The sequence below is a fragment of the Tenrec ecaudatus genome, chromosome 9 (assembly GCF_050624435.1).
Source record: "Tenrec ecaudatus isolate mTenEca1 chromosome 9, mTenEca1.hap1, whole genome shotgun sequence".
Taxonomy (NCBI): Eukaryota; Metazoa; Chordata; class Mammalia; order Afrosoricida; family Tenrecidae; genus Tenrec; species Tenrec ecaudatus.
In genome coordinates this window covers 48,437,756-48,460,866 of record NC_134538.1, presented here as the reverse complement: position 1 = coordinate 48,460,866, position 23,111 = coordinate 48,437,756, and the positions used below count along the sequence as shown (strand labels likewise).

General features: G+C 49.1%; 1 protein-coding gene across 1 annotated transcript in view; it reads left to right on the top strand.

Annotated features, from left to right (window-relative positions):
* Positions 1 to 23,111, top strand: part of HOMER2 (homer scaffold protein 2) — a 100,154-nt gene that overhangs the window by 54,236 nt on the left and 22,807 nt on the right. The window contains exons 2-3 of the mRNA XM_075557304.1: positions 1,830 to 1,986; positions 19,149 to 19,280. Coding sequence (XP_075413419.1) covers positions 1,830 to 1,986; positions 19,149 to 19,280 — 289 coding nt within the window. The remainder of the gene's footprint in view (positions 1 to 1,829; positions 1,987 to 19,148; positions 19,281 to 23,111) is intronic.

Genomic DNA, 23,111 nt, shown 5'->3' with positions numbered 1-23,111 from the left:
AAGGTACAGTCTCAGAAACCCACTGCGGCCATTCTCCTCTGGCCCGTGGTGTCACTGTGAGTCAGCATCACCTTGATGGCAGTGAACAGTGTTAGACAGTATCGCTGGCTTTAGGGTCAAGTGATTTTGCTTTTCTAGAAACAAGTTTCGCTCCTCACGAAGTGCTTCCCCCCCAACAATGGTGATGACGTTTTCCAGAATCAGGGTGGGTTCAGAGATTGCTTTGCCTAAAACCATTCCAGTGAGCTGATTTGGGAGTTTGGTGCTGGTGGTGTCATGGTTTAAGAGCTTACCGCGAACCAAAAGCGCCTGGCCAGCCGGCCTTCATGCTCAACAACCACAGAAGACACTGCGGCCGTCTGCACCGATAGCAACCACGGCCCAGGAAACCCTGTGGGGCAGCTCTGTTCAGTCCCACACGGTCACCCTGGGTCGGAATCGAGATCAACAGCCCTTTGTTCTTCTTAGCCCTTTGAAAGGACTTTGAAAAGTTCATTTGTGTGAGTTCTCTCCTGGCTTAACTTTGCGACTGTAATAATCACAGCCGCAGCATTTTATGAATGCCGGATTATCTTCTAGCACCCCTCCTCCCCACGCCACCCCACATTTGCAGATCTTAGACACTTTAAGGCTTTTGGGGCCAGTTTACCGAGGATCCACTTTTTCCCCCAAAACAAATATATTTCTTCGTGATTCTGTAAAGTCGACACCTTAAATTTCATTGCCATTTTGATTGATCTGCCTTATTTCTTTATACTTGTCAGAATCAAATTCCCCACAAAATATTAGGTACGGGGCTCATTTGGTTAGTAAGCACAGAAAGTGGCTACAAGTGGAATGAGTAGAAGGGGCGGGGCGAGCTGCGATGACAACACGCAGCCAAGAATAAGCCTAAGAGATGGATTTGGTGAATTTCAAGTACAGCCTCAAGACCTATAAGTTAGAAACATAAAGCTCCTTAAAGCTCAGCCACATTCAGAAATTCTGAAGCGGTTCCAAACGTAAGCTAAATGGATACCCACAAGGCTATAAAAACAATTCCATCGTCCGTAAAATATTGCAAGTTTGAGAAGCACTTAATAGAAGTGAAACATTAAGCTGCACACGAGCTGGGAAAACCTAAAATTGTTACAGAATCACTCCCAGTGAGATTTAGTGCAAAGTCCTGAAAGTGAACTGCTTCCAAGATCCTCATATCTAAGATTCTAAAGCAAGATGTCAGGAAAAGAATAGAACACGTCCCTGGAAGCCAATTAAAAAAAAAAAAACCACTCAGCTGAGCAGTTTGAATTTTAAGCACCTTGCTCATTACAGACAGTGCCTAAAGGCTCCGCTGCTAAACAGAATGAATTTCTGCTCACCAGTGTCCTTCTTTCTCCTGTCTTCCCTTCTCTTATTTTGATTGTGGATACACATCCATGCACGTGCATCTTTCTCTACAAGCCCCAAAGCAAGCCCACTGCCATTGAGTCTGCTCCGGCTACGGCCCGAGACACAGCTTTGGAGATTCTAGCTCTTTATGGGAGCAGACTGCCTCATCTTTCTCCCGCAGAGCTGCTGGTGCGTTTGAACGGCCAAAGTCTTATATGCCGTTTAAGATCTTTTGGACAGTCAAACCAAGGTCACTGCCATCGAGTCGATTTTGACTCACCGCAGCTGTGCAGGACAGAGTAGAACTGGCCCCTGTGAGTTTTCGAGACTGTAACTCTTTCGGCCTTGGCGTTCTCCTGAGGAGCGGCCGGTGGTTTCAAACTGCTGGCCTTGACCTTGGGGTATAAATCATACATAGTCCGCTTCCATCAGCTCACAGCCCATCTCTTCTATTCCAGAGAACAGCCCATCTTCACCACCCGAGCGCACGTCTTCCAGATCGATCCCAGCACCAAGAAGAACTGGGTGCCGGCAAGCAAGCAGGCGGTCACCGTCTCCTACTTCTACGATGTCACACGAAACAGCTACCGGATCATCAGCGTGGACGGAGCCAAGGTACCATCCCCAGTCAGTCACTTACATCCCACTGGAAGCAGTACAATGTGACTTAACACAGACAGTACTGTTATCATTGTACTGCTGTTGAACCACAAGACCTGGTTTTTTGTTTTTCATTTAAAATTAGGGCAAATGGGGAGAAAAAAAAGGTTGATTTCCCTGTTACCACATAGCCTTCATAACTACTGTATCCATGCTGATTGAGTATCCTCCCCCCGCCCCCTGGGTCTGCAGTGTTCATAATGTCTACTCTGTGGTTGGATATTGAAGTGACTTCCAGTTTCGGGTTGTTATGGATACTGAGCATTTCTGTGTGGTACCTGGCCTCGGTCGCTGTTCACACACCGTTCTTGTTGGCTCTTCTCGATCGATTCCTCGAAGTAACGTGGTGGGTCAAGACATTCACACTTTATGACTCTCCATGCGTATTGCCACATGGCTTCTCAGAAGTGTTTCTGTCTTCCAGCGCGCATGGAAATAAATGCCAGTTTACTGCACCCTTGCCAGCCCTGGGTTGTAGATTGTCTGGTCTGGGCGTTATTAGAGATGGATTTTCTTTGAAATATTTTCAGAGCATTTTTGTTATGGAGCTGGGTTTTATTAAATCTTTTTGGAGTATGTCTTGAAAGAGCTATTTTGATTTTTTAAAAAATATGTTCACTTACTCTGCTGTAGCCCCCAACATTATGGCCACATAGTTATGGGAGCAGGGTGAAATAGGCATGTCAGCAGAGGGATTATCTAGTCTTTAAATTAAAGAAAGTCCCACTGATGCTTTATGATCGCTCTGCCTTGAATCTGTGTTCACTCAGCCTGCTGGGTTTTGCTTTATTTGTTTGTTTGTTTTTCAACTTGGATAACCTGCTATCACCTGAAATCCAGAGTCTCTGGAGCCAAAGTCCCCTCTGCCCTCCAAACTAGCTCTCCATTTTCATGTCCTCCTGTTGCTTGTACCCCCAAAAAGCGGAGTCACCATTCCCTTCTCCATTGGTCAGATGACTCCTCCTCACCTCTCCATTGGTCAGATGACTCCACACCTGGGTGTGTTCTTTCAGGGCTCTCCCTTCATTTGGACAGCCTTGCCTACTTCTTCTAATTGCCTTCTTGTCTGCCCTGCCCGCGGACGCTGGCCTGGTGTTGCTAGGCAGTCGGAAGCAGGGAGTCCTTGGTGGTACAGAGCTGCTGACTCAAATGTTGGAGGTTCAACTCCACCCAGATGTGCCTGGGAGGAAAGACCTGGTAACCTGCTGACACGTCAGCTGCAGAAACCTCTGGAGCCCAGCTCCGCGCTGATGCACATGCACTGTCATGATCAGAACCGGCTCCACGACAACTCAGAGTATAGCAGGAAGCTGATGGTGTCTGGGCAGTTGAGGGGGCCTGGTTGTAGACTCTGCCGCTGTCTCATCTGGAGGCCCCACGACCACCAAGCACAGGCTGTGGGGCAGCTCTCAAGTAAGGCCTGAGAGCCTGCCAGGGACTCCTCACCCTGGATGGGATTCCTGCTTCAGAAGGAAAATTCTCCCTTCAGCCCACATTCTCAGAGCACCTGCTTTGTGCCCTCAGCCGCAGAGAGAATGCAGATCAGGCAGCTTGGCCAGAGGTCCTGTTCTCCTTCCTTCTCTTGCTGTGATGCGCTGCTTACCCAGGAGGGGAGCCGGAGGCCCAGGTGCACAGCCCAAGCCAGGGCCGAGGCAGCAGCTACGTTCACGCTGCTGGCCTAGCTCGGCAGGACTGGCGCTGTATCCTGCCCCTGGCTGTCTGCTTCCACGTTCAGCCAGCTAACAGCCATGTGGCGGGGGACTCCGAGGAGGTGCTGGAGCTGTGGAACTGTCTCCTGTCATCTACAGGCTGGGCAGCAGCACTGCAGGGTTCTGGTGGGATGAGCAGTCTCTGAGAGGGGCCTTGCCCCTCCCCCCGCAGGGAGGCACCTTTGTCATTACCACGCCTCTTCTCTCTGCCTGGGAGCTGGGGGCGCCTGGCCTCCTGCCCTGCTGTCCCCCGAGAGCTGGTGAATCACAGCGACCTGCTTTCTGTTACCCAGAGAGGCTGTCAGCTCGTCTGCGGTCCCGGAGAAGGGCCTTCACTTCTGTCGGGGGAGTGATCCGAGCAGAGTGGGGTTACAGACCCATAAAGCTCCTTTGCCTAGGGACAGTGCGTTGGTCCGATTAGCCGGCTTTTGGTCATTGTCACAGTGTCAGCTGCCGTATGGTGAAGGCCCTGTGGTTCCTGGAGGCTGTGACCGTGCGGTGGGGTGCTCGCTAAGTCAGATGACTGTGGGAAACTGGATGGGGGGGGCTGAGCCCCTCGCTGCAGAGTGGAACTCATGCAGGCTCAGTTTGGGGGAACCATCTAGTGTCAGAGTCACTTAGGAAGTGAGAGCCTGAGCCATGGAGCGCCGCTGGAACTTAATGAGTCAGAGGACCTGGGGTCCCTGCTCCTGTTGCCCCCAGCTGCCTGCCCTTCCTGGAGCATGCTCCCCCGACTTCCCCGGGCCCCGAGTGACTGCCACAGCACCGGGGGACTGCAGGACCAGCTGGGCCTTCTCTTGAGCTGATGACGGCAGTGAGTGAAACTCTGCAGGTCTAGACCAGGAGTGCCTCCAGCTGCCCCGCAGTCAGGGTGGGGGGAGTGGAGAAGACCCCGGTTCGCTATTGCCACCCTTCAGGCCTGCGCACTCAGCGTGGTTTCTGCTCCTGCCTGTCCTCAAGCATCTCTCCAGCTTCCACACACTGTGGCCTCCAATGCCCGGGGCCTGGGGCACTGCCCTGCCACTACTGCCCAGCCGTGGGCTCACACATTCCTCAGAATCCCAGTCAGGTGACTGGAGTCGCCTGGACTGGGACAGGATGACTGCATCGTGGCTTCCCCACCGCAGTGTTCTATCGTGCTGGGAAAAGCACCCTCCTTGTTAAAGCCCTTGCTCCCATATGTTGATCTGAACCGAGATAGCAGGTGGTTTGATATGGTTAGACTTTGGGAGAGCATGGCTTGCCCCATTGGCTGTGTGTGCCTCTCTGAGCCTGGGGCCCCGGGCCCTGCCTCTCTGTGGATCTGGCCACAGTAAACCCATGACCACACGTCTTGAGTGGTACTTCCAGGCCAGCTGTCCCTCTCAAAGCAAGAAGTCTCTGTAGGCCAAAAAGGGGTCACCTCCTTAGCAAGTTGCTGGTGTGAAAGGGACATGGAAGTCGTTTTGAGCAAAGGACACACCAGACTCAGGCGCTGAGGGAAGCATGGCAGCCCTCCGGGCAGCGTGCACTCACCAACAGCTTCAGCAGCTGTGCCCCTGCACCAGGCCCAGAGCTGTGCCTGGCCCTGGCGTTTGTCATACTCTACTTGGGGAAGAAGCCACGGAAGGAGGGCCTCTACACACACACACACACACACACACACGCACACACGCACACAGCGCACTCTCATCACAGGATGCTGTGCTCAGCATCTCCCTGAAACGCAGGGACGTATTGCATGTGTCGACCAAAGATGCTGCCTAAAGACGTGAGTGGCTGGAGTTCTGGGGTGCAATGGCCAGCATTGCTCTCACTCTGGATTTGCGTCTTCTGGCATCCCCCACCCCTACCCCCACCGCCTTCCAGGTGCTGTTGAGTCGGCTCTGACCCATGACCACCCCCACGTGTCCGAACGGCACGGTGCTCCTTACGGTTTGGTTCCAGGAGCTGATTTTTCACGAGTAGATTGCCAGGCCTTTCTCCCAAGGTGCCATGGGTGGACCCAGACCTCCAGCCCTTCCTTCCATTGGCGCGGGAGCAAGCCACCATTGGCAGCCCCCGGGGACTCCAACTCTAGGCGCTTATGTAGCCTGATAGCCCACGTGGCACTGCCTGGAGACGGTGAGCTCTTTAAGGACTGGACACTTGGAGGGGGGCCTCTTTGGCCCCCTGCACTGAGCATGGAGTACACACACCCCACCCCCAGTGTATGGCAAGTGTACAATGTCCACAGAATGGGAGTGGCCAAGGGGGGGATTTCCAAGTGGAATCAAGGACCCAAATCGCAGCATGTTGACCAAGATCGACCCAACAGAGGGGAACCACCTGAGGGCCCTTCTCCACTCCCCAGCTTCCCAGAGCCCTGCGGGGAATCTCACACCCCACCCCATTCGGGTGCTGGATGTGAGGTCTGGGGAAGAGCAGCCAGCTAGCTCCCTGACAGAGGCGCTTGGTTTCCAGAGCATTTGTTCAATGAGCTGTCGCTGGGCGTGCTTTCATTGTGTGCTGCTCGCTGGGCAGACACAGCGCACCAGCGCCACGCGTATAAGAGCTGCCTGCGCCTGCGGGCAAGACTTGCCTGAAGCGGGGGTTTCTCTCGGGTTCCCTGGCTGGGCCTCCTGCCCTTGGTCCTCAGTTATGTGTGGGTCACGGAAGTGTGATTGAGAGCAACTGCAGAGCAGCTGCCAGGAACCCTGCTTGCATCTTGGTTACATGTTGGTCAGCAAACAGTTCAAAACAACCAGTCAGCTCCTGGGGAGGAAGATGGGGCTTTCTACTTCCATGAAGGGTGATAAGTCCTGGAAACTCCGAGGGCAGTTCTCCCCTGTCCTGTGGGGTCACTGTGAGTCAGAGTGGACGCCGTGGCAGTGGGGAGAGGCCTGCAGCCCTGGGATATTAATCAGCCCCCACTGTGTGTCCAGGGAGTGTGAGGACTCAGGACGTCAATGTCTGAAACTCTGCTTATTGGGGACTTGCTTTGGGGAATGGGAAATGACTCTCCAGGCCCCGCTCAGGGCTGCCTCCTCCCTCTGTCCGCAGAGTTTACCGTTTGGGATAAACATAAACTAGAGGATGCTTTCTGTTAGGGAGGAAGGGGTCCGGAAGGTTCCTGGCACATAGTAGGTTTTCAAGAAATGATGCTTTTCCCCACTGGGGGAGTGCAGTGGAACAGCAAGGGAATGGAATGGCAAGGTCCCCAGGGAATGCTGAAAGTGGACTTTTGGGCCAGGGCATGGTGCCCCAACAGACTGGACTGGAAAACGCTCCTAAGGGCCAGCAAACGATCCTTGAACGAACTACAAGCCTTTCTTTTGTGAAGTGTTTTGTTTTGTTCTTTGTCAGTGGTTTGTTTTTGTTGTTTTATTGTCTGGTTGTATACTGTTGCTTTGTTTTCCTCTGTCTTGTTTTCGTGCATGTTAGTGTCTCCACAGGTCTGTCTGAATAGGACAGGCTGGATGAACTATCTGGAGGAAAAACAATAGGACAGACAGTTGCGGGGGGACAGACAGATCCGGGTGGGGGAGGGGGGGGAGGGTAAAGAAGTGGTGTTAATAAACACAGGGACAAGGGAACAACATGGGACCCAAAATGGTAGTGACGGGGAGTGACAAGCCTGATGGGGAACGATCAAGGGTAAGGTTGCGTAGAGAAGAGGTATAGCTGTAGCCCAGGTGGGGACGGAGCATGGTGGTGGGGCAGGAGGAAAGTCAAGGGAGAGGGAGGAAGGAGCTGGGAGTCAAGGGGCATTTATGGAGGTCTAGACAAAGACGTGTACATGCAAACATATATATGAGGATGGAGAAATAGATCTAATTGTCTACATTTATAGGTTTAATATTAAGGTGGCGGAAGGACCTTGGGCCTCTACTCAAGCACTCCCTCAATGCATGAATACTTTCGTTTATTAAATTGGTACTCTATGATGCTCACTCTCCCGACACAACTGCTGAAGCCAAAGTGGGTGAACAAGTAAATGTGGTGAAGAAAGCTGATGGTGCCCGGCTATCAAAAGAGATAGTGACTGGGGTCTTAAAGGCTTGAAGATAAACAAGCGGCCATCTAGCTCAGAAGCAACAAAGCCCACATGGAAGAACACACCAGCCTGAGTGAGCGAGAGATCCCAAAGGGATCAGTTATCAGGCATCAAAGAACAAAAAATCATCATATCATTGGCTGCACACCTCCATGATAGGATCGCTGAAGACAAATGGGTGCATAAGCAAATGTGGTGAAGAAAGCTGATGGTGCCCGGCTATCAAAAGAGATAGTGTCTGGGGTCTTAAAGGCTTGAAGATAAACAAGCGGCCATCTAGCTCAGAAGCAACAAAGCCCACATGGAAGAAGCACACCAGCTAGTGCGATCACAAGGTGCCAAAGGGACCAGGTATAAGGCATCATGCAAAAAAAAAAAAAAAAAGAATGTGTGTGTGTGTGTATATATCTATATAGATATATATACCACATTGAATGAAGGGGGAAGTGCAGAGTGGAGACCCAAGGCCCAAGTGTCGGCCACTGGAGATCCCCTCATAGAGGGGTTTAGGAGAGGAGATGGGTCAGTCAGGGTGCAAGGTAGTACCGAAGAAGAGCACAGCTTTCCCCCAGATCCTGGATGCTTCCTCCCCCCAACTACCATGATCCGAATTCTACCTTGCAGGGCTGGATAGGGCAGAGGTTGTACACTGGTACATATGAGGGCTGGAGGCACAGGGAATCCAGGGTGGATGATACCTTCAGGACCAAGGGTGTGAGGGGCGATGCTGGGAGAGTGTAGGGTGAGTGGGTTGGAAAGGGGGAACTGATTACAAGGATCCACATGTGACCTCCTCCCTGGGAGAGGGACGGCAGAGAAGGGGAGGAAGGGAGACTCCGGATAGAGCAAGATATGACAAAATAACGATGTATAAATTACAAAGGGCACATGGGGGTGGGAGGGGGGAGGGAGGGGAAAAAAAAGAGGACCTGATGCAAGGGGCTTAAGTGGAGAGCAAATGCTTTGAGAATGATTGGGGCGGGGAATGTATGGATGTGCTTTATACAATTGATGTATATATATGTATGGACTGTGATAAGAGTTGTATGAGTCCCTAATAAAATGTAAAAAGAGAAAAGGGGAAAAAAAGAAAGAAAGAAAAGAAAATGATTAGGGCAAAGAATGTATGGATGTGCTTTATACAATTGATGTATGTATATGTATGGACTGTGATAAGAGTTGTATGAGCCCCTAATAAAACGTTTAAAACAAAAAACAAACAACAAAAAAAGAAATGATGCTTTTCCCTCTTTGCCTATGCCTTACTAAAAAAAAAAAAAGAACCTGTTAATAACGAGTCTGGAAGCAGACAAGATGCCCATCCCTTCTGGAGCTCCACCTCACGCGCAGAACCTCCATCTCCTTGTCCTCCAGAAGGACGTCCCAGGGAGAGCCTGTCTCTCACTTCCTGAGCAGCTTCTCCGAGCTCAGAGTGGGGAGACTGCTCGACAGCTGTAGAATGTAACTGGTTTCTCCCTCCTCGTAGAGCTTAATTGCAGGTGTTCTGTGCATTGTGTGGCCCCGATCCCCCGGTCTGCGGGAATGCAGTCTTTCCCAAACTCTGCACACACTGGGCCGCTAGCCAAAAGGTTGCAGCGTCAGGTTCACTCAGAGGCATCTGAGCAGCAAAGCCTGTTTCTGAGAAACCACCCGTAGACAGCCCTGCGGGGCCCAGTTATCTGGTGCGTCTCAGGGCGCCAGGAGTTGGAGGTGCCTGAATGGCAGGGGTGGTCATTCTTTCTCCACAGAAGCTTCAGAGCGAGCTCTGGAAGGAAGGGAGGGTGTACATACATAGGAGGCAGACCCCAACTAAAGCTTATACCCACGATGCCGCCCTTTCAATCTCCCCGAGACTCATCTTCCCCTTCCTGGGAGAGACACCAGTTGTCCTCCTGCCTCCTCTAACAGGTCAGCGGCGCCCCCATCCTGACGCTCTGGGTTTGGCTCCTCCTGGACTCCCTTCAGTCTCTCTGCCCTGACTGCTTCCTTGAACTCTTTCCCCTGGGCTTTCTAGGTTGCTGCTCAAAATCAGTGTCTTCTCTTCATCCTCAGACACTACCACCACCATCACCCATCTGGGGCCTTTTTCTCTGTCTTCCTGGTCAGAATGGTAAGTGGTGGCAGCTGGGCACCATCTAGTTCTTCTGGCCTCAGAGTAGAAGACAGCATGGGTTTGGTGGACTAGTAGTCTCGTGGCATAGTGGTTACATGTTGGGCTGCGAACTACAAGATCAGCAGTTTAAAACCATCAGGTGCTATGAGGAGTAAGCAACCAGCTCTCTTTCTGCTCCCATGAAGAGCCAGTCTCAGAAACTCACAGGGCGTTCTACCCCGTCCTATAGGGTCACTGCGAGTCGGCATCCACTCAAGGCAGTGAGTTTTGTTTTGTGTTTTTTAATTTTATTTTATTATTTTTTTGTTTTGTTTTGTGTTTTTTTATTTTATTTTATTATTGTTTTGTTTTGTGTTTATTTTATTTTATTTTATTTTATTATTGTTTTGTTTTGTGTTTTTTATTTTATTTTTGTTTTGTGTGTTTTTATTTTGTTTTGTTTTGTTTTGTGTGTTTTTATTTTATTATTGTTTTGTGTGTTTTTATTTTATTGTTTTGTTTTGTGTGTTTTTATTTTGTTATTGTTTTGTTTTGTTTTGTATGTTTTGTTTTGTTTTGTGTGTTTTGGAGTAGTCCTAGGAACGAATTTCTTTGAGTGTTTTATTTCCTTCTCTCCATACAAGTAGAGACCAATATTTGTATCTTAGATGGCTGCTCACAAGCTTTTAAACCTCTAGACCAGTGGTTCTCAACCTGTGGGTCGTGATTTATAACAGTGGCAAAGCTGCAGTTATGAAGCGGAAACGAAAATCACATTATGGTTGGGGCGTCACCACCGGAGGAACTGTATGAAAGGGGGGGGGGCATTAGGAAGGTGGAGCACACTGGTGCAGACACTACCCAGTGAAGTCAGATGAAGAAGGTATCTTTGTAAACTCTGCTATACCAACGTACTAAGATAGCCCCTGAGACTGACCTCAAGCCTCTCACACCAGTAAACCAGTTCTACAAGCTGTTTGTTTATGCCTAGGAAGCCTGTGTACCTGTGACCATATGTGGTTTGTAACATATGGATATATATGCAGCACACACAAACATGCATATAAGGGGATACAAATAAAAACCCAGAATTTCTTTCAGAGCTATGTATTTACATTTTTTTTAACAAAACAACCCTATCACCTTCAAAGTACTCTCCACTACATTTAACCCATTTGTCAAATCTGAGGTTCCATTCTTGGAAACATTTTTCAAACTCATTTGTTGGGATGGCTGACAGCACCTCCCTCATTTGTTTGGTTTTTTTGTCTTCGCCTCTCTTTTTATTAATCATTTTTATTGAGGGCTCTGACAGTCCTCGCCTCTTCTATGTCATTAAATTGCTGTCCTTCCATGTCCCTCTTCATCCTCAGAAACAAAAAGAAGTCACACAGAGTGAGGTCAGGTGAGTTAGGTGCGTGGGGCAAGAGAGGCATGCTGTTTGGGGCCAGAAGCTAGCGCACTGAGATGGCTGTGTAAGCAGGTTCATTGTCATGGAGGCAAAACCAGTCCCCCAACAGACCTTTTTTGTGACACACTGTTGTACAATCTTTTCAGAGCCTCTAAATAGACAGTTTAATTAACAGTCTAACCTGGTGGAACAAACTCCAAATGCACTAGGAGGCGACGTTTTTGTCTGTTCGGGAAGTTGACAGGTGTCCAGAAGGAGGTTTGTCATCAATCGACATTTCACCTTTTTTGAAATGAGAAAACCACTCATACACTTGAGTTTTTCCCATCGTGCTGCCCTTGTAAGCTGTGTTCAACATCTCAACAGTTTCGGCAATATTTTTCCCCGAGCAGGAGACAAAATTTCACAGCCGCACGCTGTTCTCTTAAATCGGCCATCACACAAAATGAGATTCAAGCAAAACTGCTGTAGTGAACAAAATTCACTGTGATCAGAGAGAATCTTTCCAAGTGACGCCATTGAGTGTACTAACTCGGAGAGAATTGCTCAATGCTTGCCTAAAGGGAAAAATGTGTACTCCCATTTCGGGGGGGTACCCCTTATATGTTTTTGGATAAGTAAAAAGTGTTAAAGTATTGCTGCTAGGGTTGAAGTTCACGAACAGGTTTATTACCAAAAATGGTGTTTTTTTTTTAATGTCTCCGATCTGTGGATGGCTGCAGACTAGTTCTCTCAGTAATACACTTCCTTGTTTTCATTAGGGAGTCTTCCAAAAAAAAAAAGTTTCATCAAAACTGACTGACTTCTACGGGAATATGCAGGACCAGTAAAACTTAAGGCAAAGAGTTCAGCTGAGAAGGTGACTGTTCGGGGGATTCAGAAAGGCTAATCTTGACAGGTTATCTCAAAGAAAGAGGTGATCAAGGAGGCTTATTATGAAGAAATAATTAAGAAAATGGCAAACTTGTGGAGAAAAAAGCCAAGAAAATGAGAAATTTTCTTTCCCATCACAACAGAGTATCTACTCATTCATCAAGGGCAGAGGGTTATCTTCTAGAATTTCATGGGGAAGCCTTATCCCACCCACCCTGTACCCCTGATCTTGGCCCTTTCAGACTTCTTTTTGTTCCCCACCCCAAAGGACATTGCAAAGGAATGCAGTTTGAGTCCCTTGCAGATGCTGAAAGTGCTGGGGCGCAAATTGAAGCGCACACGTTACAGAGGCGGAAACACCGCCCTCAGAAGTGCAGAACCCTAACTTGAGGAGATATCGAGAAACGATAGCTTCACATTTGATATTTTTGTTTAATAAAGGTTTCTATGAATTGTATAGCTATACTCTTTTACTTTCCCTTGTATGTAAGGGAGACCATAAAAAAGTTGGAAAAATCCCATCGTCTTTTAGTTCCATTTTCGTGAATGTTTTGAAGCACGTGGACATATCTGTACAGATACACCTATACATGCACGTGCATTTACTGTGGGTGCCTTCCAGTACCCATGTGCATATCCCTAGGCACCTGTGTAACACACACACATTTATTGGTTGCTTTTGTCCTTGTTGCAAAATCATATCTGTAACTGCACTTAGCAAAATGGACTATTTTTCTCATTGGGTTGACCATTTTTGACGGTATGATTGCCCCCTCTGTCAACCCTGCTGCTTTTGTGAAGGTCAGTGCGCTGGTTTTCCTGGGAGGAGACCTTCTAAATGTCCCACTAATTGTAGAGGCAGGCCTGCTGTTGTGGCCCGAGATTGTTGCCCTCGCACGGGTGAGTCATGGCCATGTTGAAGCATGACGCAGGGACATGATACTTCCCCTCCCTGCTTTTCCTCCCTCCTCTGTATCTTGGGAGTCTACAAGCTCTTGGCAAGGTGACTTGCAGGAAACAACTAGAGGGCTACAAAGCCCGCCGGGATCCAGCTGAGGAAACACGAGAGCCATCCGTAGGGAAGAATGGGCTTCCGTTTTTCACCCCTGTGGCTGACATCCAGCTGTGGATCTGGTGGGCTGTGCTTGGTAACTGCCTGAGCACATTGCTGGCGGTGACCCAGTGAGAAATAGCTATGCTGAGACAGCATCAAAGTGATCTCCCAACAGAGCAGGAGTGTCAGTAGGGAATGAGGAAGACTAAAGCAATTTCCACTGTCCAGTCCAACAAGACCAGCACCGTGCATTCTGACAGCGAGTACTCTGGTGTCTACTCTGGTTCTGAGGTAGTGAGTGGACCGTGTTGTTGTGTGGATAGGAGGAATATCTGAGGATATTCCTAGTAGAGGCCAGGATATGGGGCCTAGACGCTGAGGAACGCTCAGTTCAGGGCAGGCAACTGGACCCTTGTTTTCTGAGACTAAGAGAATGATCCATCCAACAGTCTTATGAATAACAGTGGAGCATTGATCAAATGCCAGAAGATGAGCATTTGAAGACACTCAAATTATAACTAGGGAAGGGCTCACTTCTTGAAGCACAGTCAACTTTCATGATGTGCACTGAACAGAGTATTTGGAAATGAAAACAGCAGCAAGCAGACATGAATAGTTGAAGCATGAGATGTACATAGTATGAGTCCCGGAAAAGAAGTGTCAGAAATGAAACACATCACACAGGATTGATGTCCCGGGAATTAGTGAGTTCAAATGGATGGTATTGGTCATTTGAAATCAAACAGTCATATCATCTGTTAGGCAGGGATCGATAAGTTGATGAGGATTGAGGATAAGTTGATGTTCATTGTTAAAAAGAATAATTTCAAGACCTATCCTAAAGTACAGTGCTTTGAGTAATCAGGTGAAATTCATATACCTACATAGAAGAGCAGTTAAAATGGACTATTATTCCAATTTATGTGCCACCCACTAATCCTAAATATGAGGAAATTTAACATTTGTGTAAGCAACTGCTGTCTTCTGAAATTGATCCATATGCCATCAAGATGCATTGGGGCTTTTTTCATTTTGTTTTTAATCATTTTATTGAGGGCTCATACAGCTCTTATCACAGTCCATACACACATCAGTGTGTAAAGCACATTTGTACATTCGTTACCCTCATCATTCTCAAAACATTTGCTCTCCACTTAAGCCCCTGGGATTACTGGTGATTTTAATGTGAACATTGGAAACTAAAGAGGATCAGCACTCGGACATTTTGGGTTATAAATGACAGAATTTTGCAAAATCAGAGACCTGTTCATTGCAAATTCCTTTTTTAAAAACATGAACTGTGACTCTACATGTGGGCCTTGCCAGGTGGAATGCACAGGAATAAAATTGACTACGTCTGTGGGATTAGACAATGGAGAAGCTCAAATATGAACAGTCAAAACTATGGCACAGACTGCCAGTTGCTCATTTCCAAGTTGTGGTTGAAGCTGAAGAAAATTAAAACAATTCCACAAAGCAGAGGATCACTGTGAGCACATCCCACCTGAATGAGAGACCACCTCAGGAACAGACTTGATGCCTTGTGCATCAAGGTTTGTGATGACGTCATATTTGAAGAAACTTAAAAGGTCATTAAAATGGACGTCAGAAGAGACTCTGATACTTACTCCTGAGCATCAAATAGCTCAAGTGAATGAGAGCCTGACGAAGTGAAAGAGCTGGCCTGAAGACTCCCGAAGGGTGGTTTGCGAAGACAAAGTAAAGTAGCGTATGAAGTGTGCAGGCACCTATCACTTGAAAACTAACAGGGAAGAACATGCTTCACCTTTGAACCGAAGGGGGGAAAACTCATGCCTCAAGTTCCAATATTGAAGGATTCTGTGGGCAAAAATATTGAGTGAGCCAGGTGGCATCAAAAGAAGATGGAAGGAATAAGCAGACTCGTGGCACCTAAAAGAACTAGTCGACATTCAGATCTTTCAGGAGACAGCGTATGGTCAATAATTGATGATGTGGAAGAAGTTCAAGCTGCACTCAAGGCACTAGGGAAAAGCAAGGTTTCAGAAATTGGCAGAATACAAATTAGATGTCTCTCCCCAAAAATGGATACAATACTGGACGTACTTACTCATCTATGCCAAGGACCTTGGAAGACAGCCCCTGTCCTACTGCTGTAAGCTATCCATAGCTGTTCCCATCCCAAAGAAAAGGAGTGCAGCAGGACACAAAAATTACTGAATGTGGCCATCAATGTCCCATGCAACTAAAACCTTGCAGAAGATAAGTTAAAAGTGGATGCAGCTGTACATTGCTGAAGTCAGGTGGATGTTGGCTGGAAGCAGATGACCAGAAGGATGCCTGCCTGTGTTTCATTGATTATGCAGCGGGATTGTGGATCACAGCAAGCTATGGATAACACTGAGAAGGATGGGAATTCCAGAACACTTTGTTGTGCTCATGCAAAGGGAGTCCTTCAAAGGGAATGCGGTTGAAAACCAGGAAGGATTTACAACGGGTCAGTATTGTAGCCTTTCAGCTTACTTATTCAATCTGAATTCGGAGCACATCATCTGAGAAACTGAACGACGTGAAGAACATTGCATCCAGAGGAGGAGAAGACTCATGAACAACCTGTAATACGCAGATGACGTAACCTTGCTTGGTGAAAGTGAAGAGGAGTTGAAGCATTTACAGATGAAAATCGGAGATGATAGCCTTTCAGGTGCTTCTTTCTAGGCTGCCTTGGTCTGGAAGCTCCACTGAAACCTCCCCAACAAAGGTAATTCTGCTGGTATTTGAAGTACCAGTCTCATAGCTTCCAGCATCACCGCAACATGCAAGCCACCACAGCCACCACAGAAAACTCGCTGCCACTGAGTTGATTCCAACTCTTAATGAACCTAGAAGGCACAGTAGAACTTCTCCCTAGGACTTTTGAGGCTTTATGGGAGCAGACAACCGTGTCCTTTCCTGAGGTTGCTAGCCTAGTGCTTAACTCCCAGCACCACCAAGCCTACCGCATAGTGTAACCCAAACCCACTGCCACTGAGTCCATCCCGACTCATAATGAATATTGTCTACTCACTGCCCTGGAGTCCATGCTGAATCAGAGTGACCCACTCATAGTGACCACCCCCTCTGAGCTTCTGAGACTGTCGGGCTTTCTCCTGAGTAGCTGATGGGGGTTTTGAACTGCCGACCTGTGTGGATCACAGCCCAACATGTAACCACTACACCATGTTGAAAATACAGGTTTTAGAGTCAGATAAGCTGAGTTGTTCTCTCGATTCTGCGGCTACTTTCCAGCGGGGATACCTTGAGCAAGTTTCTTTAACCTTCTGAACCTCTGTTTCTTCTTCTTTATGATGAGGATGAATAAGTCATACTCAGTAGGCGTGTGAGGTTTAGGTGAGCTAATACAGGCAAGTGCTTATTAAGTGCTCAAATAATAGTAATTGCTATTAATATTAACTTTAAAGATGCTTCCACCAACTCAGTTAGGGTTTATTCTTAAGCTAATGGCTCATTAGCAAATTCATTAGTCTATTGTATATAGCAATTATACTTCTATTATTAGTGACAATTGTAACTTACTACCTAGATGCCTTTTTAAAATTAAGGTAAGGACCTATGCCCTGAAAGTCTGTCCTTTAACAAAATGATTGATGGAAGGAAAGTGGTAAAGACATGAAAACAAAACATAGCTGAGCAACGTGCAGCTAATTGACCACACCAAAGAGAGCAAGACCTTTTTTCTTTGTTTGTGTTTTCAGTTACAAGGAAAGTTCTGCGTTGACTGTTGAGTGCCGGCATAGCCAAAATAAGCAACATGAATAATATGTTCACTCTTTCAGAGCGCCTCCTTAGATGGCTATTCAAAAATCTGAGCCCTGCTTATTAGATACTCGGCCACGAGGCAGTATTTGGTGAGGGAGTAGCCTGCGTGTGAGTGTGAGTCAAAAAATATTGCCGCAAAGTCATGAAACCCTTTATTAAATAAAAATAGCACACTGCGAAGAGATTGTCTGTTGACCTCTCCTCCGCCTAGCTCTCTGTACTTCTGGGGATATTATTTCCACCGCTCTAACCCTTCCTGGAAGAACCGGCGCTCTTCTGTGTACTCCACCTCCACGTGGCAGTTTGGGCCTCCTGAGGGACTCTGATGTGCCTGAGTTTGGGGAAGTAAGTCCAGAAGGCCAAGATCAGGGTTGTGGGATGCAGAGGGTGAGGCTTCCCAACAAAATTCTCAGGGGACAGCCCTTGCCACCTCAAGGACTGCATAGGTGCTTGTCATGGTAGAAAACAAGTACTAAGCACATTTTTTCCTGGCCTGTTTTCCACTCGCCAATGTAGTTTTTACTTTTCTGAAAATTTCTTTCATAATAAGCCTCCGTGATCATCCTAGATCCTTCGGGAAAAATCTATCAAGATTTCCCTTAGAGATTAAAAACAAACAAACAAACAAAAACAAGTCGCTATGACCTTCTGAGCTGACCTCTGTCCCTGGACTGGATTGGGCCTGGCAGATCCCCTCAGACCACTGCCGTGATTGGACTTCGCTCTCCGAGTCACGTTGGCAAATGCAAGCCCCATCCTGATGCTCATTCACCCCTTAGAATCACCTTCCTTAGTTTTGATGTGGCTGCAATGACCAATGGAAAGATGACTTCTTTGAGCTAGCTGGTCTTCGTGCGACACATGTTGATAAAGATCCTGGTTTGTTAAAGGCACCCTGATGAGACTGAGACACGTGTGTTAGTGGGAGAACTTGTCTGCAGCCACACACTGGTCACAGAGACGTGTGTGGATGTGCTGTTGCCAGAAATAAAACCATGCGCCTATCAGCTGGGACCCTCACGGCACTTACCCGCATGTCAGTGAAACCACCGGCCACCAGCTCCCATTACTTAACAATGGGGGAATTCGTTATTTCCAAGGCCTTGTTTCTCGAGTTTTCCTGGGAGTCCTAGAGCTTCCGAGGACTTCCGCCGGCGTGAGCCCATTGTGGCTCCTTTATATTCCTATCACCTTGTTTCACGATGTTGTTTAAATCTCTCCACAATTCTCTTAACTTTGGGCAACTTGAGGACCAGGGATCTTGACCTGTGCATTTTGGTATCCGAGTCCCTGATTTATAGGAAGCGCGCAGTAAACGTTTGTTGATGGGATGAATGGATGAGCCATGTGCTGGATGGATATCAACTTTTACACCTTCAGCTCCTTTCCTGGTGCCTCGTCACCTGCTCTGAATCTGCTTACAGATTGCACCGATGCCTCCGGGTCCTCGGCTTCCGACTGGGTTTGGCCAGTGACAGTCGATCAGAGACTGGAGGGAGGCAAGGATATATTAGTTCTGTCTTCTGTGGGGTTGCTGTGTGCCGAGTAGGTCCCTCGATGAGTCTCTCCTCTTTCCCAGGCTCTATCACCTCTCCATCCCACGTTGCTTTAGGCCAAGGAGCGGTGATAGCAAACTTCCGGTTTCTCTTCACCCCACCCATGCCTTTACAATGAATCTTTTTTTAAGTTAACCCACACACAAATTATCCTGATGAGTGAACCTTCTCCTCCCTGTTAGGAAGCAGCAGGCTCTGATTGCTCGTGGAGCTCTTAAGTGGATTTTGAGCTGGACACTGGGGTTCAGAGGCTCTAAAAAGAGCATGTGCGGTGTAGGTAACCATTAGGGAGCTCTGATGCCTGGCAGCTTGGGGGGAACTAAATAATAGCTTGTGAAAATGTTCTGTGCTTAGGAGAGACCTTCGCCCACGGATCGCTCGGAAGATCGTACTTGAGACTGGCCGCCTGTGGCTGAGTCTCTTGTCACGGTTATGTATCCGACTTGGCCTGGGATGTACCCGCAGAGGAAGGACTCAGGGTCAAATATCCCAGCGTGCAGGATGCAGCCTTTAGGGACTAGCTTTGCCAACTGGAAGCCTTCTAGGGAGATGTGTTGGTGTCTGCTTCCCACCTGTGTAATGCCTCTGTTTTGCACTGGTTTTCTGCAGGTGATCATAAACAGCACAATCACCCCGAATATGACTTTCACCAAAACATCACAGAAGTTTGGGCAGTGGGCAGACAGCAGAGCCAACACGGTGTTTGGTCTGGGATTTTCCTCTGAGCAGCAGCTGACAAAGGTAACTCGGTGACCGCGCACCCCTCCCCGAGAACCCGAGAACAGCACCCCCCGCAGAGCGCGCGGCCCTTGTCCCCTCGCTGCCCAACCAGGGCTGGGGCTGAGCTGTGGGGTGAGCAGGCTTCCTTCCGGCTGTAGACCCCACTCCTAACGGAACGGCAGGACTGCCAAACCAGGCACATTTTGGGAAATGCCAGTCCCGTGGGAATGGAGTCGTTGCTGTGTGGGAAAAGGAGATTCCGCCCTCACCAACCTGCTTCAGAGGCTGATGTCGAAGCATCGGGATGCAGCTCTGCCCATCACTGCTCCCCGCCAAGGGTCAGCCTGTGCTCAGTGTGCCAAGGTCCACGGGCAACGAGCTTGATAGCGGAATCGGGTCGCGCAGATTTCCAGGACCTGCAGGAGTAGAGGCCCGTGTTCACATGTCCAAGGCAGGGACCACCCTCACTGCTGCCAAGGACCGCACACGGTTGGTGAAAGAAGCTCATGGAGTCTTTGGAAAGACGGCACAGGGCGTCTCTGCCAGTCACCAACGGGGTGATGCTTGAGCGGCAGCTCTTGGAGAGAGGGCTGAGGGGCTTTCAACGGGCAGTCCTCAGAGCCCTTAAAATTGGCACAGTGGGGTCGGGGTGGGGTGTCGTTTTTCTCCTAGGAAGTTCATAGCTTTTATTCGATTCTCAGCGTGGGCCCTGCTACGCTTTGTGGTTGGCTAGAAAGGGATGGGGAGCAGGTCATGGCTGCTCACAGCCATGGAGAACCCCCAAACTGAGGGAACAAGCCGATCCCCTCGGGGAGACCTCATCCAGCGGAGGGGTTTGGAAAGCAGTGCGTTGGCTTGGAGATGACAGCCTTTTGATTCGGGTGGTAGGAGAGGCCCCTGTAGGTGTGAAGACCGTTTGGGGTGTCAGTAAGACTAACTGTCTTAGGAAGCATAGGAATGAATTGGAAGCCTTTCGAAGTGTCTCAAGGAATCCAATGGCGAGGCGGACATCCATCCAGGCCTCGGGGAGGGCTGGAACCAGATGGCCCCAGAAGCTCTGGCTGCTGTAGCTGCTTGTCTCTAGACAAGTACCATGGATGTCTGGCCAGCTGGGCTAGTGTTGGCCGAGTCCCTCCCAGGATGGGATTATCTTGGGCATGGAGGATACAGTCGGGGGGTGGGAGGGTTGTTCCTAGGTGGTTTTACAAATCCCAGATTTTTCAGGAATTGAATATGATGGGATCAGCCCAGTACAGACGGGCTGCCTGGATTCCTGGGTATACCTCAAAGAAGAGGGGGATTTAGATGAGCCAGGAATCCACTCTGGGAGGGATCTCCTCATGACATCACTTGCTTGCCCCGTGTATATACATGTGTACACACACATGCACGCGCACACACACACACCCCTCTAAGGAGGAGACCCGGCTCACAGATCCAGTCATCTGACACACAACTGCCCTAATTAAGACACTGCACAGATTACCCATCCTCCGTGTTTCCAAGTAAGAGCTTGTTCCTTAAGCAGCCTGAGAAACCCAGCTCAGGCTGGGGGTAGTCTCAGCCTCATCTCTCATACCATTTCCCAGGTACGGAAACCTGGTGGGAGAAAGGCAGGGTGTCCCTTCAAGGGTTAGTCCTGTGAACCCACTGGGGCAGTTCTGCCCTGTCCTACAGGGTCCCTATGAGTCAGCATCGGCTCAATAGCAGTGAGTTTGGTTTTTGGTTTGGAGCATTTGTCACAAGTCTAGGACAACATGAGCGTGTGTCTGCATTGTTGGGCAATGAATAACTAAGGCCAAAGAAATCCCCAGTTCAAACCAAGCGATGGTCTTTCCTTTTCTGTGCTGAGAATGCCTTTGATGAATATTGTTGTCATAACTTTAGGAAATACATGCAATAACCTTTGCTGGCAGTTGAGTGAGTGAGGAACCCTGGTGGTGCATTGGACTGCAACCACAGCCTCCGTGGTTCAGAGCCACCAGCCACTCTACAAGAGATGTTTGAGGCTGTCTGCTCCCATGAAGATTTACAGTCCCTGAAACCCCTGTGGAGCACTCTGCTCCGTCCTATAGAGCTGCTCTGGGTCAGAATCAACTTTACCGCGGTGAGCGAGATTGGCATTTAACGCCTCCAGGTCACCAGCGTTCAGCAACACAGAACAAGAAGCAAAACTCTTGAGGGTCAATCATTCTGGGAGATGTCTTCTCCAGCCCTGATCTCCCAGTCTCCAGACCTCCATACTGACTATGAGACAGGAAGTCCCACACCACAACTTTGGAAGACACGATGCCCCAGCAGACGGCAGGCCCGAGTTCTGTAAGGGCCTGCTGCTTCTGACTGATGGGCTATATTGACAGACTCGGATCTGAGACTATGCTGACCTGAGACTCCTATGAGGATTCAATCCTGCCTCTGGGCCCCTTGCAGGGACGAGAGTTTATCTGATTGAGGCCGTACTGTGTGGTCGAGGTACGTTTATGGATGGTGGGGCAAGGAGAAGTACAATAGACAGAGATGATAGATTCATAGTCAGTGTCTGTCCTCAAAACCCCACTCACTGCCAGTGAGTTGATTCTGATTGAAAGGGACTCCTATAGGACAGAGCAGAACTGTCCCTGTGGGTTTCCGAGACTGCGACTTGGTACGGAGTAGAAAGGCTTGTCTATCCCCCCATGGAGTGGCTGGCCCTCCTCATAACCACTGCACCACTATGTCTCTTAGTGTCTGTCCTAGGGAGGGGAAGCACTTCTGTTTGGTTTTTTCTGCAAGAAAGTACACCCAGTGTAATCGGCTTTCCACCAAGGAGCTCGCTGGTCAGTCGCAATGGGGCATTGGGTGCCCAGGGCGGGACCCTCTTGTTGCCGTTGGGCACTCGGCAGGAGCAGGAGTGGGGGTGGCTGTGGAGAGGAGGTGTGTATGTTTTGAAGCCCACGTGCTGCCTCTCCCCTTCCCACGATGCCCACTGTGTGAACGAGCAAACGCTGGTCTGCTTGGAGGAGTAGGGTGGCTGGTGTCCGGGCACAGCCCTTCTGTCCATGTGATTTTAGGGTACTCTTTTTGCTGCATTCACGTGGCATGCTCTGGCACTGGCTCTCTTTGGGCCCACGGATGCAGTCATTGCTCAAATTCACTTGTCACCAGCCCTCCAACTAGCGTCCTCCTAGGTCCTTAACCATGAGCCGCTGTCGACCCCGGCCTGCGCACACTGCACGGTGAGGTGGCTCACCCCCAGGATCGCTCTTCTCCGTGTCTTCCAGACAAAAGGAGTGGTTGGCATGAGCAAACTTGGGCGGGGCAGGGGGCTGGGCATGGTCAGCCGTGCCAGGCTCTGGGAAAGTGAGAGGTCTCTGGTCTTAGGTCAGGCCAGGTGTCAGTTCATAGCCTGTGAAGCATTTAAAGCCATGAGGGAAAGTGACCAGATTTACCTTTTCACTTGATTTTTCTGGCTGTAAGAACGATGGTGTTATTGGACTCAATCCAGACTAGAGATGACGAGGGCTTCAGGGAGAGTTGGAGCGCTTTTAAAACGCATCTCCTGGCAGAGCTTAGTGAGCGGTGCGGGAAGCAGGAGCCTCCAGGACGATGATGGATGGTCGGGGCCACTTTCTGAAACGGGGAAGGGGAACGGGTGGGGTGAGATTCGAGCGTGGACATGACGCAGAAGGAAGTGTGCTGGTGGTTTGTGGGAAGAAGGAACAAACAGAGCCTCAGGCCTTTTCCCTCCTGAAGAAGTACCTGCTGGGGGAGGGCAGTGGTTGGGGGACTCCCTTCCCCTGCCAAGTGGCTCTTCCTTCAATCCCCGCATCTCCGCGCTCAGAGCCCTGGGAAGGATGAGATGGAGATGCGAGG